General features: G+C 44.6%; 1 protein-coding gene across 3 annotated transcripts in view; it reads right to left on the reverse strand.

Moving 5' to 3' along the window:
* The window catches only part of LOC108921321 (kin of IRRE-like protein 3), a 161,376-nt gene that overhangs the window by 32,170 nt on the left and 110,215 nt on the right, over window positions 1-18,991 (reverse strand). For all 3 annotated transcript variants that reach the window (XR_003797342.1, XM_018730756.2, XM_029249450.1), the window contains exons 4-5: window positions 5,872-6,029; window positions 3,215-3,365 (exon numbers count right to left, since the gene is read on the reverse strand). Coding sequence is in view for 2 of the 3 variants with exons in the window: in XM_018730756.2 (XP_018586272.2) it covers window positions 3,215-3,365; window positions 5,872-6,029 (309 nt within the window). In the remaining variant the exon portion in view is untranslated. The remainder of the gene's footprint in view (window positions 1-3,214; window positions 3,366-5,871; window positions 6,030-18,991) is intronic.

Genomic DNA, 18,991 nt, shown 5'->3' on the forward strand with positions numbered 1-18,991 from the left:
GCATACAATCCGTGAGCCAGCAAAGAAAGGCCTAAGAATAGCCCTGGGGCTGGCTAGAACTCAAAGATCTCATGGAGCAATCCTCAGTGGTCAGTGTTTCTGTCTCATATGAACTTTGCTGACCACCACTTGGCGGTTTTTGGATGTGGAAAGACTTAGACAGATCACATTTGTGCACAGGATGTTTCACGTGAAATGACAGAAATTTAGTGTGTCATTCTAAGGTTAAAACACCAGCTGCCTTTGTAGGAATAACACCGGAAATCTCTTGGTGGCAGGTCTGTGTCCTGAACTGTTTTACCATCCCTTGGGTGACCGTGCTAATTGGGCCAGGCTGGCAGAAAGCAAAGTGGCCCTCAGGCCTGTCTTTGAACGGGAAGGCTGTTTGAGAGGATGGAAGCCCCTCATTTCCCTCAGACGTGATGAAACGCTCCCTGGCGCTGTTTCGCTCGTCCGGATGAGCCTCTTTACTGTGCAGTCGGAGATTAGAATGGCAATACAGAAAGATCAGCGTTTACGCCATTAATTATTCCCAACAAATGGCACCATTTCCGCCTTATTTACAATGCATTTATTCAGGGAGGACCCCCTTCCCCCTGTTCTTTTCATTTGCCCGTGGAAAGAAAATGGTGGGACTTACAGGGGCGAGGTGGGCATTGGGCTCATACTAGGACAAGTCTTTAGAGAAACTCTTTTTAAAAGCTCTGTTTACAGATTAACATATCCACAGAGAACTGTGACTGATATAATGTGTGTCAGCTTCAGAAAGATAGGAGTTAGGGAAAACTGAGTGCTTCCATCAATAATTTACCATTATAAATAATAATTTGCAGTAAACTATGAGATTTGCCTTAGCCAAACACGTCTGCAAAGTGTCTAAATAACAGCACACGTGTCTCTTTAGAGGATACTCACACACTCCACAGCACATCGAATATCGAAAAATGAAGTCATTTTAATGTATGCAAATGATATTTTCCAGCAGTTATATTACTCTGCGTTGAATTGCGCCAAAGCTCTGTTATATTGACAAGAGCATTTCTACGATTACAGCGGATAAACACTCAAACTAATCCGTTTTATCTTATAATAAAGTTAAGCTGAGATTCATGGAATAACACTTGGATTACTTTGTTCAAAAGACTTCGTTGACAGGCCAGTGGCATTCATAGGGAGGGGTGGACACTACAAGGTGACCCGGGTGCTGCAGCAATGCCGTGACTTTAATTACTTTCTCTGTCACCAGCTCAGTTGCCTTGAACCAGGGACTTCATTGGCATGTTTTAAATGCTGAGAGACAGTCATCATGACGGCTGGCCTCCATCAGGGTCAGGGAGAAGTGTCAGCTTGCGATCTGGACTCAGAAGTCACACATGCGCAGACATAATTGCAGAGGTCCACACACAGAAGCCACCATCAAAGTAAGTGAGTAAGCGCTGTCCTGCTTCACAGATGGGTCATATTTAACCAGGGTATTTGGGGGGGCTGAAGGGCAGAGGAAGAGGACAAGTAGAAGCCCCAGTGGAGAGCATTGCAGCTATCCGAGTGCGGTTCTCCTTGGGGCGATCTGAGCTCTGTGCGATTCATGGCTCAGAGTCAACACTGCTGTACTACTGTGGGAGAGCATGGCAGACCCGCTGGGCATTGGGGGGAGACAGGGAGGGGTGTGTGGAGGCGGTGGGAAGCTTAGTTTGTGTCCTTCACCTTGCATCTTCCCACCATCAGTTATTCATAGACCACCTGTTTCCCTTGTAAACAGTTTCCAGTTCTCCAGATTGCCTGCCCGGGTTTGGTTGTCCTGCTCCTAATGCTTATGCGGTGCAGTGTTTTTCAAGGGAGGGGTTGGGGAAGGTTTGTGGGGGCACATTAACCCCCCTGAAAGAGCTCTTTTTGAGCCGATTCCATTCACCCTGCCCGGCAACACTATAGTCGTGGTTCCAATGGCTATTACGCTCTCCCTGGTATCCGACTGCTTGCAGCTAGAGAGCGGAAAGAATCGGCAGTGCCGGGACGTGACGGAAATATTCGAGCGGGAACCGTACCTTCCCACCAGACTTTGTGCCATTTGGTCATCTCACTGAAAGGCAGAATGGCTCAGCTGCGGCGCATACCTGAGCCATAAAGGCTGCCCTGGCTGCACACCTTCTTTGCTCTAAGCCGCGTCTCTCTCCTGCGTTGCTCCGGTAGGAGTTCTTCAGGAGGATTAAGGGAAAGGTGCAGTAAAAAGAACACAGCTGTTGAGATTAATGCGCCTCTCAACGGCACTTTTCGGCTTTTATTGTTCACCTAAAGCTTTCTGACGACGCGCAGAGTGACGCAACGCTCCTTTGTTGAAAATCTGCGACGAGCAGCGAGCGGCTTTTGATCTGCAGATGCTTATCGGAACGGCTTATTTTTTTTTCCCCTTCATGCTGCGTTTATTTACTCTGTTTCGGGAGAACTTTATAATCTCTACTTTCATGTGAAGGACTGCGGAGTATGGAAAATCCACCATCAAAATACACACAAAATGAAATGAAGAGATAGTTCAACAGACGCACATCCTACAACCAGCAAGAGTCCTGACAATGCCAGTATGTTTTAAAACAATGATCAAACGCACTAATAACAACTTTCTGATCGTCGCAGTATTTATATAATGTCGTAGCATCTGACGTGCAGAAAAAAGGAAAGTCTTTCACCAGAACGACAACTAAATATTTCAGAACAGTTTGCGTGTGGCATTTCAGGAAGCCATTACCCCATATTACTCAACATGTGTGCATTTTGGAAAAGTGATCTTGACTCCCTGAGGCCCAGAGTCTTACTGTTTTCAAAAAAATATTTAAATTACAATCTAGCTGACGGATCCAATTGTTATACAAATAATGACTTCAGCCAAGCAAGTCATACAGACCGAGTATAAAGCAGCACGGTGTGTGTTTCAGGGTTCTTCTATCCTGGTATTGAATGCAACCTGTCGCCCCATTATGAGTGAGGTCCAAGCAAGCTGTGAAAAGCTGACCTACAGGACACACACAATAACGGTGTAGGTGGAGGAAGGAATCAAAAACCTGGTCACTAGTGAACTGCCCTTGAATGCCACAAAGGCACATCTTACACCTGGTAATCTTTCAACCCTTGTACTGTCCATGGTACCTGGAATAGGATATGGATGTTGATGGTGCGCTGCTAATCGTAAATGGAGACAGAAGAACAGCAGCTGAGGACTCACGCTGGATGTCGATGGTGACCCGTGCCTCCTTGCCGCTGGGCACCGCCTTGTTGGAGGCCCTACAGGTGATTATCTGGCCGCTTTCCACACTGGAGGCGGGAATATGGAGCGTACTGACAGCACTCTCCCTCTTTCCATCCCGGAGGAGTGTCTGCCAAGACAGAGTGGTATGGGATTAGATTTGAGGTATTTGATTAGTGGGGTGGTTAGAGTTGAAGGGGAAGCACTGAGGGTTGCGAAAGAAGCCTTAACTCTCCACCTGGTGATCTGAGTCCTGGTAGAAGAAGAACTAGCAAAGTGCCTGCTGATGGCCATCTGCTACTCTTGAACTGAGTGTTGAAATAATGACTTCATAAGCATGCACTATTCACCAGAACAACTCACTGATTTTATACTTTCATGTGTAACTATCCAGCATTTGGGTTGAGTACTTGCTTGTGACTATAACAGCAATGTCCTTCCAGGGGTCTGAGCTTGTGACTCTCTGGCTGAAACTGGATATCCCGGAGAACTTGACTGCTTATAAGTAAGAACAGCGCTTGGGCACGGAAGGTCCTCCACACCTAATCCTAATCCACATATCCTAACTCTAACCCCAACCCCCACCCACACCCACATACCGTAACTCACAAACCTCACTGTGTCTGTGCACAGCTGGTCAAAGATCTGTACAACTGGCACACTGCCTCTACATAAACACATTTTTTTAGCATGCTTTTTGGAGCGTGCATCATTATTCTGTTCAGGAGTCAACAGAACAGCATCCTAATCGTTTCTGTCACTTCGGATGCTTTGTTTCCTAATTAAAATCTTCGTTTAAGCTTTGCCCAACACCACACTTTTAATTTTTCCAGCTCAGACAAGCTAAGTAGCCTGAAGAGAGAAGACAGTTATGATCGAGAAATTGAAAATTGTGCCACGGTATCAGTTGAGCTACCTGCCTCCCGGAAGTGATTTGCAAAGAGAAATGTTTTTAATTATCCTTTCATTAATAATTATTATACTGCAATAAATTTGCAGAGAGGATGACTGTAGAATATAATGAAACAAGTAAGATGGAATAACTTATAAGTCAGAGCACAAACACACACACTCACACATATATCTGTGCAGATTCTCCATTCATTCAGCAGCAGCTCTTAGCAATTTATTTTCAAGTGACTCAATGCAGTATTTTAGCTCAATCAATGTTATTTGTCCCCTTTAGAAAATCGACAAAAAGTCTTTAATGGGATCAGACCCCCTGAACCGAAATCAGTGCAGAAAAGACTCACACGCTCGATTCATTTATATGGAAATTGACACTGATTATGCATTCAAGCGGAAGGTTAACTACATCATCAGCTCCTGCTCCTGGGCAAGGAGAGGGAGATTGCTGGGCGCACGCTTTTGGGTTTAATTGGGGGGAAGGAATGTGTAAAGGCCTCGACCCTCTGTGGTTTGTTTCGGGAACATTTGGGAGTGCTGGGGTCATGCACTTCTGAATGTGGGCGTCTAGGCTGCGGAGCGTCAAGGGAGCCCATTTCCACCATGGTTCTCTGGGGCTGTTTCTCGGACCCAGCTTCTGCGAAATGAGCAGAATGCCTGAGACAATATCTAAAAGAAAAGGGTTGCTATGGAGGTGTGGGCCACTCTGGTACTTTCATAGCTTGACGCGAAAAGCTACGTTTTACCTTGGGAGGAAATAAGACATTAAGCTTCTTGGGTGTCAATGAAGCTGACAGAGCCAACCTGAAAGGCAAGTCTGCATGAAGAAATATGCGGGAGGGTTCAAAATTGGGGCTACAAAGAAGTCTACTTGTCCTCACATGACCCCATTACGTGATGTGCCACTATCCGGTGTGGGATGAATGCCAAGTTCTCATCCAAGAAAGACACACCTTTCATTTTTTTTACTGATTCTTTTTTACTACATTCTATTTGGAAAGCATGGAGGGATGACATTGCGTCAGTTGCACACTAATGTGCTGAAATATGACTTCTGGCCTCTGTGAGACACAAATCCCGATCGCCAAGTATAGTTGAACCTCCTCCAAAAAGACAAAACAGTCAGATTAGGAAAGTGAGGAAGTCAGAATTACTAATGAGGCAGACACAGTGGCTGCAGGAAAGCAGAGGCATTCAGACAAAGCAATAACAGCTATTGCAGTAATGAGGCAGACAGGATTGGTATAGGAGTGAGACTGGCAGGCGAGACACTGAAGATCCCTTCAGAACATTCTGCATAATCGCATGAAATTTAGATTCTCCAAATGACTTTATCCTACCACACAACTTGAGTCCAACCTTTGGGTAGATGGTCCCATCCCCTGATGTTAAACCTACACAAACAGCCCAGGCAATACCTTGTACTACAGGATCTCTCTCCCAGCATTAATCCAACTCACTCAGCCTGAGTCATACCATAGAGTAATGGTCTCCCTACTTGACTTGAACTCCAATTATTCATCTTGGGAATTTTCATGAAATACATGGTCCCATGTCTTGAGTTTAATCCCATCTTCTCAGCTTGGGTTGTACTATAAAGAAAATGGTCCCATCCATTGCCTTTAACCCCACCCACTCAGCCTGGGTTCATTCATGAAGTATATAGCCTCATCCCCTGGATGTACTTGACTGGTCTTGATATAACTCCAACCTCTTAGCCTGGGTCTTACCTTGGAGTACACTGCCCCACTGAGGACCTCCCTGTCACGAATCCAGATGATGGAAGCTGCAGGCTTGGCATTGTTGGCATGACAGGTCAGGTTGAGGGGCTCCCCTGCTCGCAGACTCACTACCGGAGCTCCTGTGATCGCAGGGTCATCGGGAGGAACTGAGCGGAAGATAAATAAAGAGGGATACTTGGACTTAGGTCCTGCTGCAGCAGAGAACCTCAACACTTAACACAGCCAAAAGCTAACAATAACACATGTGACACAAAGTACACCCATACCCCATTTAGTGGATGCTTGGAATCTATTTGTTGAATTTCCATTATGCAAACACTCTACATAAATTAATATAAATGGAAAACATATTAATGCATTCGAGACCCCGCAATTCTTACCCAAACGTACACACAAAATAATTTATTTGCCTAGAAGAAATCAATAAATGCACCATCAAACAAATACCTTTGTTTCTCTAACCCAGCAGTATGCCCTTCAACACTTCCAATTCAACACTCGCACAGATTGATTTTTGCTTCAGTTTAGCCTTTTCAACAGCGGCAGCAGTTTTATTCACTTTTCTTGCTCTTTGGATCTATAACTATAAATATAAATCTCCAAAGCAACCCAGAAATTAAGGAAAAGGCAAATGCACCCCGACACACAACCAGTCAACATAAATTCACAGAGAGGGGTGAAAAATGGGGACCTGAGGCAACTGCCCTCTCACCTGGCTATTCTGCGTGTATTCCTCTGCCTGTCTCCGAATGGTTTTTTCCTCTAAAGTGAAAAATAAGCAGGTACAAATTGGTGGCAGCCAGTAAAGTGAGTTCCCCAGAAACGAATGGCTGCTAAGTGGGGGACGAGTGCACCGATAAGCGGTGCCAAGGCCTCGCTCTCGAGGGCCACAATCATTTTAATTAGCACCTGACCAGCACCTAGAGCACCAGGTGATGTGACTCACTGTCAGAGTATCTACATCAATAGAGGAAATACATGGAGCAAATGCGTCCACCACTAAGTTCAGTTTTGAATGGACTGCAATATGTGGCACTAGAGCTTCAACCCAGACTGCCATTCTGCCCACCTCCCCAAACCTGCTCCAGCTTGTTTCTTTGACTTCGACAGTTCCTGGTGTGTGATGACTGCCAAGAAATGCTGCAGGAACGGTCCATAATCGCACACAACTGCAGCCTCTCCAGCCAGGTTGCTCTTTTACAGCTTCAGAGAAAGCTTCTTCAGCGGCCCAGCACACCCCGCAGCCCATTTCGAACAGCAGCCCATTTGCAGCGCCAACAACTTAATTACTATGCAAAGCAGAACGTGGAAATACATTAAGAGACAATTGCAAATACAGCTGAAAGTCAGCAAAATATGTACAGGACGGATAATAGATGAAATAGAGATGTATGAGTAGGAATATAAATTGATCTTTATTACAGGGTATAGACAAAAACGCCATTGAAAAGAGTTTGACGTAAGTGAAGGTGTGTTTTGCATACCAGAGGAAAAATTTTATTGTAAGGAAGAAAGAAGGCTGAAAGGGTGGAGTGACACGGAAAGCCAATCTTTTGAGAAGCGAGCAACAGCAGGCCGCGAGTTCCCAAATGGCACTGATTACGCCTTTTTTCCCTCTTCTAAACAAGCCCTGATCACTCCGGTTTTATTCAAACCTCAGTGAATTATTGATTGGGTCCCTCAGTTAATTAGGGAGCATATCTGGGGCAAGTCGGGATCAAGGCCAATGAGGAGCTGACATACAGCTAAATGTGTATGTGTGTGTCAGTGTGTGACATGACGCAGAACGAAGGAAAAAGAGAAGGGAGGAAATTTGGATTGTTATTAATTTTTATTATTCATCATTAAAAGCTTCAGTTATTATTGAAAAAATAGAAAATGGGGATTATTTAGGGTCTCTTAAATTGCTTTGTGGAACTTCAGAGGTTCTTGTTTGGTTTGTTCCTCTCAACAGCGCTTTGGCCTGGAAACAAAACTCAAACGGCATGACGGCCAAGTAGACCAAGTGGACAGCAAGCCTCGAGCAATCAGCAGTGCACCACTATATAAATGACTTTATAAAAATGGCAAAGGTGTGAAAGTCATGTGTTGGGGCCATAAAAGCACAATTATGACATCTCCGGGAGGCCAGCTCTCCATCTGAATAGTCTTGTAGCTGCATGGACAGTGTATTTACAGATATGGCAATGCATTACATATAACAAATCCAGCAAGAAACACACACACACATCATCTGAAACTGCTTGTCCCATACGGGATCGCGGGGAGCTGGAGCCTAACACAGGGCGCAAGGTTGGAGGGGGAGGGGACACACCCAGGACGGGATGCCAGTCCATTGCAAGATACGTCAAGCGGGACTCGAACCCCAGACCCACCGGAGAGCAGGACCCCATAAAACCCACTGCACCACCGTGCCCCCCCTCCCAGTAAGAAACAGATGGACATAAAAAAATTTAGCTATGTACAGCAGCATAGCTACTGAAAATATAACGTACCTTGTTTTTTCAGTGCTTGATGTGTTCAGATCAGAAATATTGATCTGCCCAAGATGAACCGTTGAGGAATACATGTTTGGTCTACCCATGTGAGATGGGTCCACTGGCTCTCAGCAATGTTCCCTCTAAGCTGAGCACTCCGTTCATTAACTGCGCGCACACGGCAAAGCTTTGAGCACACATAAAACATCCATTTTCCAATCATCAAAAATCATCAAACATTTTGCACAACACACAGTGTGAATTGCCTGGTGGCTGCCTGCCCCATCAGGCCAGTAGATACTTGTCCTGCAATTCTCACTGATGCCGTTTGCTTTTATATCACGTCAGACTATTTAACTTCTTCTTTGTCGTGGCGCACATTTTTCAGCTAGGTTAAAAATCTTGCACGAAAGTAGTTAATTGTGCACAGCTTAGAAATTACAGGGAACATTGTGCTCCGGGGCAATTTTATCCAAGGATCTCCCAATGAGTGGTACAATGTAAGCGTTTTCTGACCAGAGGTTAAGGCTCCTAGTTCATGGCGGGCTGCATTTTTAAGTACAACAGTTCACCTGGGCTATACTAGTAAGCAAAGCATCCATCCATCGTCAACAACCACTTGTCCCGAGCGGGGTCGCGGCGAGCCGGAGCCTAACCCAGCAAACGCAGAGCGCAGAGTCGAAGGGGAAAGGGACACACCCAGGGACACCAATCCATTGCAAGGCACCCGAAGCAGGGCTCAAGCCCCAAACTCGCCACATAGCGGGCGCCAGTTAAACCTGCTGCGCCGCCGCGCCCCGCTCCCCCCCTTCAAGTAAAGCATACGAATGAATATATAAAAAGGAAGTTAATAAAGCTGAAAGTCACCATTTGAGAGCTGGTTCAGAATTTAGTCGCTGTCAATTCATTAACAATGCCATGGTGGTAGCCAGGTGTCCTTTCAGCCAGGTTTCCTAAAATACCTCAGTAAATATTTTGCTAGACAAACAAGAATTGGAAAAGAGCGAGCCATGAAAAGTGCTCTGGATAAAAGCCTGCACTAAGCAACAAAAATAATATTAACAGTATGCAGCCGGGGCTCGCTTTCCTGGAGCTGAGTGTTTTCTGTTTAACTGGGGCATTTGTTCTGTCCAGCTCAATAAAGCAATAAGGAGTGGACAGACCCTCTCTGCAGGACCTTTTTCTTGAGACGTTCTCATTGAGATACACAAAGAAATGCTTAGCTGCCACCTGTTGAGAAATCCAGGCCTGATTGATGCCGAAAAATGCGACTGTCCGGTGTTGCGCACGGAGGACTTACATACATGCATCAAGAATGAGGAACATGGCAGTGATGTTAACCACGAAAAGAAATTCTACGCACATTGTTCTTACGCAAAAACACCTGGTGAATAGTTGAGGTTACACCGTTTTTTTTTCCACAGGAAGTACTGCTTACAAATGAATCCATGCAAGCGGAACAAGTAGATCCGTGACCGTAGCGGTAATTCCACGGGTCTGCTGCAAGAAAACATTACATCATCGCAGCATCTAGAATACTGAAAAAAACCATGTGCTACTTGCTTTGTTATTTGCTGCCGTGTAGCTTTAAAGTACATATTAACATTCCTTTAATAGTTTTTAGTGCTCCTGGAGGTTCTGCACCCAAATACTTCACAGAATACACATAAAGCCGTGCACTCTCATCTCTGATCTTCAAGTGTCAGCTCTTTCAAACACCTCTAGTCATTCATAGGAAAAGTGGCCAAGTGGTTCTTTGTTTCCATGGAATATGTTTCCACGAAATATCAAAGAATCAGGCTCTGCTCACATCTCGCAAAATTAAACCGCACCTTTTTAATATAATTTAATTAGTATTTATGGTTCAGTTTGCTGTTTTACCAACCAAACTTCATGTTTTTATTTCTGTTTAATTTGCATAATGCAAAACCACTTCGCACTCCGTAATAAAGTGCAATAAAAAATGCCATTTAAATAAAGATAAATTAAAGCTGCCTAGGAAACACAGCTAAATTACTATGTTTATTTTAATTTGACAAAAATTGTTTATTTGTAATATAATGTATCCGCATGCATGGATGGACACACACACACACACACACACACTTGCAATTTAAGCCCTGTTTCTAACCATCTGCAGAATGAAGAAGGCACCGCATCAAGATTCAAGGTAGGTTTGGGAGTGCAGCACCAACCAAGAACAGCAGCAGTCCTTGGTATTGATCAAGCGATCACTGCCACATCACTGGAAGGTCTTGCTCCTATTTATTTGTTCTGCTGGTTACAGTGCTTAGGACCCACCTCTTTCTGTACTCTTCACGAACCAGAAAGGCCTCAATACCATCACCATTTTCCTTATACAAGACTGATCAATGCGCTTTCCACCATAACTAATCATCTGACAGCTGTAGGAAATGGTCTTTGCCACATATTTTTCTATTTACGCAGTTATACACAGTGGTGTTCATGCAATTTACAGTATATTTTTTTAAAATAAAATACAGCTGTATCTGAGTAAAAAAGTTTTGGGCAATTTATCTTTGCTGTATCACAGAACTCCAAATGAAAGGTTTTAGTCAGCTGGCTGCAATGGACAACAACACACATTTGTTTTTTTCAACACACAATGCATTCTTCACTCCAGGTTCTTCTGAGAAGTTTCATTCTTTGTTATGGAGCTCGCTCAGATGGATAAAAATGGCCTCATTTCTTTTACCTGATACCCACTGCCTCCACATCTTCCCTGGCAGCGAGCAAACAATCTTCCACCGACTCAGAGGTGTCTAGTACATGTCTCAAACCACGTCTAACTGTCATTTGTTTCAAACCCCGGGTGTCTGACCCTACCCGGAAACTTTCCTGTCAAAACTCATCCCTGGAAGAGTAATGCTAGGCCTGAACTCGTGGTTCTCAGCAGATAAACGAGGAATATTCTGGAAAGTGGAGAAGTTGGAGAACTGCAGAGTTTCAACTTCCCTCATTGCTGTCGCCGAAGCTTTTTCCACACCTCGATGTAACGAGAACAAAACGAGAGAAATACAGAGAAAGGCAGTGTGTGAGACCCACAATACCTCAGACATAGCAAAAGCCTCCAATAAGTACAATATATAAAAGAAGAAGTTTAAGGGAGTTCCTTATCCTACAAGGGGAAAATGTTCTGGTTAGTTCACGTTATATAAAAATTCAACTTGAAAATGAGAAATTTTTAAGATGAACCACCTCTCAACGGTACAACAGTAGAGCATATCCTGGAACACGAGGAAGCCTAGCGACAGGTTTTTAGTCATTATGCTAGCAAGCTCTAGTAGTGACATAAGAGGATACCATCACAACATCCGCATAAACCTCTTTCACGATTTTGCTGGCGTTCTAGCTCTTCAAAGAGGAGTTCTGGCATATTCCTTTACTGTAATTCAAGGTTTTCATTTCTCTTTTAAAAAAAGTGCTTTTGATTTACTGTGTTCAAAGTACGCATGCTGCATAACCTGGAGTCGTAAAGTGCAAAATATATCTGTCAGGACTGACAGTTTAATTTACGAGGGGTGTGTTGGAGGGGGGGATGTAAACCGCGCAGTGCAACAATAGCCAACAAAAAAAAAAAAAATCGAAACAAATTCTGGCTGCACTCTAGGCTGTTGCCTTTAGTTCTCCACAGTGCTGTTTTCCCTTTCAGTAGTATGAGTTCAAAGGCCAAGGTTGTATATATAGAAAATACCTGAATGCTTCACAGAAGAGAAGCTGAAAACAAACTTACAGTCAAAACAATCTGGGCCAAAGGTCCGGTATAAGAAAACGAAGAGGCTGACAAAAGAGGAGGTGCGCACAATGGGTTCTAGATCTCAACACCCTGTCTCTGTCTTGTGCCTCATTGGCCCATAGGGGGTGTTGACTGAAACAAGCTTTCTTTCTGGCTCTATCTCTGATCCGCCTGTTTGCCGCAGGTCCTCCGGCAATCGTGTGACAGCAGCCTGAGGGGCCATTCCTTGCTTTGAGTATGTCCGTACACGCAGTAGGCCCTACTGATCCCAAAAATATGCGAGTTACCAACACCTGTTGGTGGGTTTCTCTGTAGTCGGCCATAGACATCCCCTGTTTCTAGCACTGGCTGCTAGTTACGGAACTGACCCTTGTTGTACTCTGTTGTGGATTTCTTTGAATGAAAGAGAATGTGATAATGGATTTTACTTTGGAAACTAATAAGGGACAAAGGGGTACTTTGGTGTGACACAGGTGGGCGAAGAGAAAGGAGGGAAGGGAAGGAGGGTTGACCAGAGCCTGTTAAATAATCCCGCCTAATTGTGCACCTGAACGTGGTTTCAGATTTCAGGATGACCCTCTCCTGGGAACATGCTGGACGAATCACACTGTTAAATGGTTGTTCACTACCCTAAACATCACTGTGGAGAAGACAATTACCTTCCCCCGTTCTGGGGGGATTAGCCCATTGAAGCCCCATGCATCTGGGCTATAGACATCTGCTCTTGCCCAAGGGGGGATGTTAGCATCTGAGTGAGAAAGGCATGCAGGGATACAGCACACAATGCCCCCTGTGCCCACAGTGGACCCTTGGAGGACGTGTCTGTGACGCTCAACGCCAGCTCATCTCCTTCCCCCCCAGATGAGAGATGCCACTGGAGTTAATTAAACCATACCAAGATTAATGGGAATGTAACAGCCCTTGGAGTGCCAGATAAGTTGCAATTTGTTTCACATCCCTGGCTGGCCAAACCTGAGGGGCACATTTCCCCATTGCGAAGGAAAACAGGATTTATCCGTTCTTCTCATTGAGGCAAGCAAGCAGTTAGCGTTAATCAGAGGAAATAGACCGATGTCTACTGAAGCAAAGTGCAGCTTAAACACCTAAAGCGGCGTAGCTTTCGCTGTCCTCTGCAAATTACACTGTTGCTTCCATTTAATTGAAATTTCTCTGCTAAGTTTCGTGTGTATTTATAAAGCTTTCCAAAATTGGTTGTGAAACGACCTTGATATAAACCCTCCCTCGGTAAAAGAAACCTCTCTTTTGTCTGTTCAGAAATTGCTGGCTCAGTGCAACCTGTGGATCATCTTTTAAAATGGCACACACAAGTCTGGGAAGCTGAGATGATTTCTAACCTGGTGCCCACTTTTTGTCTTTGGCAGGATGGATGGAATACATACAAGGAATGGAAAGTAGCTGCAAGCTGGCTAAATCCCTTGGGCTGAGGACAGTCTGCTCTGATGGAACGGGTTAAAAAGGCTGGCTTGTAGACAAGACCTCTGGGCACTGGGCCACAGCCTTCGCAGATCTCTGAACAAGCAGAAAGAGGAGCAGAATACTGATCAGCCAATGTCAGTGATGGCCAGATGGTTGCCGGTTTGTATCCCATTTGGAAATTGCTGTTCCACCCATAAGTACTGCTTGGCCTTCGAGCTGATGCTTGTTAAATGCTGAGTAAAATAATTGATTTTGTTGTTCAGTTGCGATTCTGCTTTTCAGGCTTAGAATAGACACAGAATCGACACAATCATTACTGGTGTCAGGACTGGAAACAATCAGTACCGTATCAGATACCCAAATAATGCATTTGTAATAATCAGTGTCTGTCCCTAATGTAGGTGCAAGATGCAGTCTCTGATGCATAAAACTTCTTTGCTCTGGGAAGTAGGTGGTGTTGCGGTTCGGAAAAATGGGCTTGTGACCACGTTGGAGTTCCAGAAGATGAGATGGGTAGTTGTTGATAGCGCCTGTTTAAGCATAGTCTTACTGGCCGATGAAACAATGTTACAAACTAGATGAGGAAAGAGCTTTGGAGAAGGAAGTCGGTGGAGAATACACACCAGACCCTTGTCTCCGTTGCGTGTCGTTCATGCTGTGATGATCCACAGACCCATGCTCAGATGGTAGCGCTGGTCGCTTGAAAAGCGACTTGAGCGCAGCCTGCCAGATTAGGGAGGGTGGAACCCATAAAACAGGCATCGTGTGTAACAACAGGAGGACAACATGGCTCAATGGCTCAATGGCTCAAAGGACGGGGGGTTCTGCCATTGTCGAGTCACACCTGCTTGCCCTTGCTATCATTCCCAGTCAGCTGTTACTGCCTGCTTTCCTCCACTTGGTCAAAAAGAAGCTTTTTCCCCTTTGCTCTAACCAGAAAAAGCTGGACACTGAAGTTCAATCATTCTCTCCTCAAAGAGCCTTAATTTTACTCTGCTGGAGCCAATGTAAGAAGAATGGAAAACAAGAGAGGAAAAGGAGTATAAGGAGGGGTGTGGTGGCGCAGCGGGTTTGGCTGGGACCTGATATGTGGCAGGTCTGGGGTTCAAGTCCTCCTTGGGGTACCCTGTGGTGGACTGGCATCCCACCCTGGGTGTATCCCCTGGGCCCTGCGTTGTCGGGTTAGGCTCTGGTTTGCTGCGACCCTGCTCGGGACAAGCAATTTCAGACATTGTGTGTGTGTGTGTGTGTGTGAGAGAGAAGCAGTATAGTTCTCTATCCTGATGAAGGTAATGTTCTTTGGAGGATGCCAGAACAGCCATTTGTTTTAAAAAACAATGTAAAGCAACTCTTTTCCAAACATAATCACCCCCCAACAGATCTAATTTATTTAGTAGCACCTGCCGAACATCTGGAATATTTTGAAAATCAATAATATATAATAATTACATACTATATATGTTTCATATCATACAATTTTTCTGACTTTTAATAGTACAATAATAGTCATGGTTGATGGCCAAGGAGGAGACACCCGTGATCTGCTCAGGCCAGAAGAAGGTTGAACATTAAGTGCGTGAACCAAGTCACCTGAGGTCCAACCCGATGGCTCATTCTGAGTTCATATTCCTCACAAGACCACGGTAGCGGAGATGCTGAGAAAGATTTTTCCACTTTCACATTTCTGGATCAGCAGCCATGTCAAGCACACAGTCTGTGGCCCTAAGAAGAAAGGATGACGCTAGTAAAGAAAAAACATGCCTCCTTTTTTCTCTCAAGTGCCTGTGGAAAGTTGAATCAAGGATACAGAAATAAGCAAGTCCATTATCAAGAGCTTCTGTGAAGTGGCGTCACGCGTGAAGGAAAGAATTACATCAACGAATGAGAGGAAAGTACAGTATATTTTCAATTTCCCAGAGAGCTGACTGTATGCTTGTCCCGACCAGTGTTTGTCTTAGTAAAATCACTGTGGTGTGGAAAGGGAGCACGTTAGGGTGAGCAGCTGAAATAACCTCTCGCGCTGTTGTAACGGCTATTCATCATCAGACCCCAGGTACCGTAGGAAAACAGCAATAACACCGAAGGGAGGCTCCGTGCAAACCATGTAGCAAGAGGCCATGCCCATGCAATCTACCGACGCACTCTGGCTTAGGGAAAGCCAGCATTTTCTTTCCACAACGGGAAATGAACGCGAGGATCTATCATGAGGTGGGGACAATAATAGTCGAGCTCTCGGGCAATTTCCCCTTGTAAAATAAAGTAAATACGCTGAGAAAAGAAAGTACAGTGAAAGGCCCTGCCTGCATTGACTGCCCTTTTACTTTTCTTGAATCCCCATATGAGACCATTGTGGTCACGGCTGACAAGCAGCGGACACGCTTTGGAGAGGGACTAATCTCACATTACATGCTGTAAAATTAAAAACGAATAATGTAAGTACCGCTAGCGTGTGCCGGAACATCCATACAAAGGTTCTTCTGACAGTTTGCAGCAGCAAAGAGCACATTCTTTGAAAAAAATACTTAATCTTTGAGTTTCTCGGTCTACTTATTTAGTTAACTATAGCAAAACCTGCAGTATTTCACATCCTTTTTTGTTATGTGAAAATGCATGTTTTTGCAAAATCTCAGAATGTATTGAGTCATGCTTGGTATTTTCAGCTTTTTACGCTGATTTCTGAAAACAGAATAAAATTCATAATGGAGAACTTGGTTAGCCTATCAATAACGTTAATCGTTCAGTCTAAATTTATAGATATGCAAGTTTTTTTGACTTGCATTGTAATAAGATTTTTACTGACTGGCTGTCAGTTACTGACATTAACCGACTGACCCTTCTTAATGCATTTCTGTAAGGTATCACAGACATAAAAAAGCAGTGATGCCCTTTCACAGACCTCCTGACACCTCCCCTGGCACATCCCCCAACCTCGCTCACATGCTGTGGCCCCCTTGCACAGATGCCCCTTGTATTTCTTGGGGATTAGTTGCCTTGGACTAACTAATTAGCCTCTCTGGCTGCTGCTTTGTCCTCCAGCCTCCTGTAGCTCATCCTTAATTCAGCAGTTCCATTGCCAGGGGGTGACCTGAGGCCATCCTGTATCCCGGGACAGGATTCAAAGTTCATATGTCACCCAGACAGGGCATTATAATCCTGGCGATACTTCATGGAGGTCAAACAGCTCTGCTTGTTTTTTTAACATAGCCGTAGATGACAGAGCTGGCAGACCTTCCTCATACCCAGTTGACTGCCCTGCAGATCACAGCGTACGATGGGGGGAGGTTGTTACTCAACACATTCATCACACACAGGGGCAGAAGGGTTCAACAGGGGCAATGCAGTGTGCTCAGTTCATTTCTGAGGTTATGAGGCCATGTTTCAAATTCCCCCCTGAAGCGAATAAGTTGGCTAAGCCACACTATCTGCTACTGTTAAATGGAAATGGTTTCACAGATGGGTTATGATACCACCATATTTGTAAAGCTAGCGATGAGAGCACAGGATTGTTCATGCTTATTGTCCCCTACTCTTCATTAAATTTTGAACCTTAATCCGCAGTGATTTGAGTGGCCATAAGCCACCAATGCGCCTAGAAAAGCCAAACACGGAGAAGTGTCAGACAAGAAGTGTGACACTGTGGGGGGTCCCTAAAACCTCTAGAAATATCCAATAGCATTGTCTAAAAATAATTCATCACTCTCAGGCAGACAGGTACAAGACGATGACTTCTCACAGGGACAACCAAACAGGGGAAAAGAAAATAACATACCAACATCAGCCTGTCAGGAGTCAGACGGGCTGACTTACATTTTGCCGTTAGCCACTTGTCCTCACTGAGAAGATGAGCACCAGGAGGCAAAGACCTCTAAAAATAGCCTTCCAGGTGTATCTCACTCAAACAGACTGATACAAGACTGAAGCCTCTTGTGTAGACAGCCAATCAGGTTGAGAGAAAAGGGAACGAAAAAGAAAAAAAAACCCAACATGCCAACATCTGACTGTCAGCTGTGAGACACAAGTCAGCATCAGGCACTGTCTGCTCTGTCAAATAAAGACAAAGAGCATGTGCAGCTCTCCCAGGCGGCAAGCACTGGAGCAGTAGGTTCAACAAAGAGCGCTGGTGTGTGTGTGGGAGAAATTTTGTGCCGAGGTTCTCTAAACTTACTTAACATGCTCACCTGGGAGGTCTGAATCCTAACAGCCACCTGGACATGCCTGCCACATGATACTAATTGTAGGGTAGCGGTACAGTCTAAATTGAAGGAATGGACCCTAGTTGCTAGGCAGGTGGGAGAGTTACAATGGAAATATTACTTGGTAGCAGTGACTCTAATACTGAAGTTAGGGTGGAAGGATTGGTCACAACTTTCTATTGTGGGTTATTGGTACAGTTCATGTCCAAAGCTTACGACATTGACACTAATGATGAAGCAAGGGTGGAAGGATTGCTCGATAGTCGGTGGTTGTAGGGACAACGGTAGAACTATCGGGGGTGGTTTACTCGGTAGTAGCCATGCGAATGGGCTGTTATGCAGGAAGGATTGCTAACTAGTTAACGGGCAAACTGGAAACTTATGGTGTAAAGTTCACTTGTGCACAGCAAAGCTAGCCGTAAAGTTTTGATTGAAGGGTTGCTTGCTGATTTCAATGAGTAGAGATGATGCTAGAGTTAAGATGGGGAAAATCACTTGCCATTTGCTAGGGGAGTGGTCGAGCTAGAACAGAATCGTTGCTTTTTAGTTGCTGCACAAACCACAGAGGAAAGATGGAGGAATTGCTCACTTGTTGCAAGATTAACTGCAGATTTAGGGTACAAAGGATTCTCAGTGTTCCACTGTCCCTATTCGGAGTCACTTCCCCACCCACCACCCAAAACAAAAAACCCCGCAATGGGAACATACTTTTTCAGAAAACCCAATCAGGGCCTCCTTAAGTAGCCACTTCTGGATTATTGTGCCAAATGTGGTTCTAAAAGGGGGATAATGAACTAATACCTATGGAAAAATATTGTGGTTCAAGCCTGTGTCCCTGAGGGTTAAATCAATGATGATAATCAGTGTTCCAGAGGCAGCCCACCAGCGGTCCTGCAGCCGTATATTTACACTGGATCTGGATCTATTGACACATCGCATTGTTGCAAATGAATTTTTATTTCTGATTCCTGAAAGGACCAGCAGAGCAAATAGTTAGATGAGTTTAATGATTACAAAAATGCCTTTGATGAAGTTATAAAAATGAAGCAGCGACAACTGAAAAAGCTACTCAATCTTTAGAGCACAAAACACAACTAACAAGGGTGTTTTCCTGTCTTTGCCATGTGAGAGATCAAAATGAGAACTCTGACTACAGTCGATGATTTTTAATTTGAATGAGACAACAGTACTGGAGCCATTGCACTGGAACTTACTTTTTGCCTTTTTTTTTGTCAGGCTCCCTC

Source organism: Scleropages formosus, chromosome 25 (assembly GCF_900964775.1).
Source record: "Scleropages formosus chromosome 25, fSclFor1.1, whole genome shotgun sequence".
In the NCBI taxonomy this organism is placed as follows: domain Eukaryota; kingdom Metazoa; phylum Chordata; class Actinopteri; order Osteoglossiformes; family Osteoglossidae; genus Scleropages; species Scleropages formosus.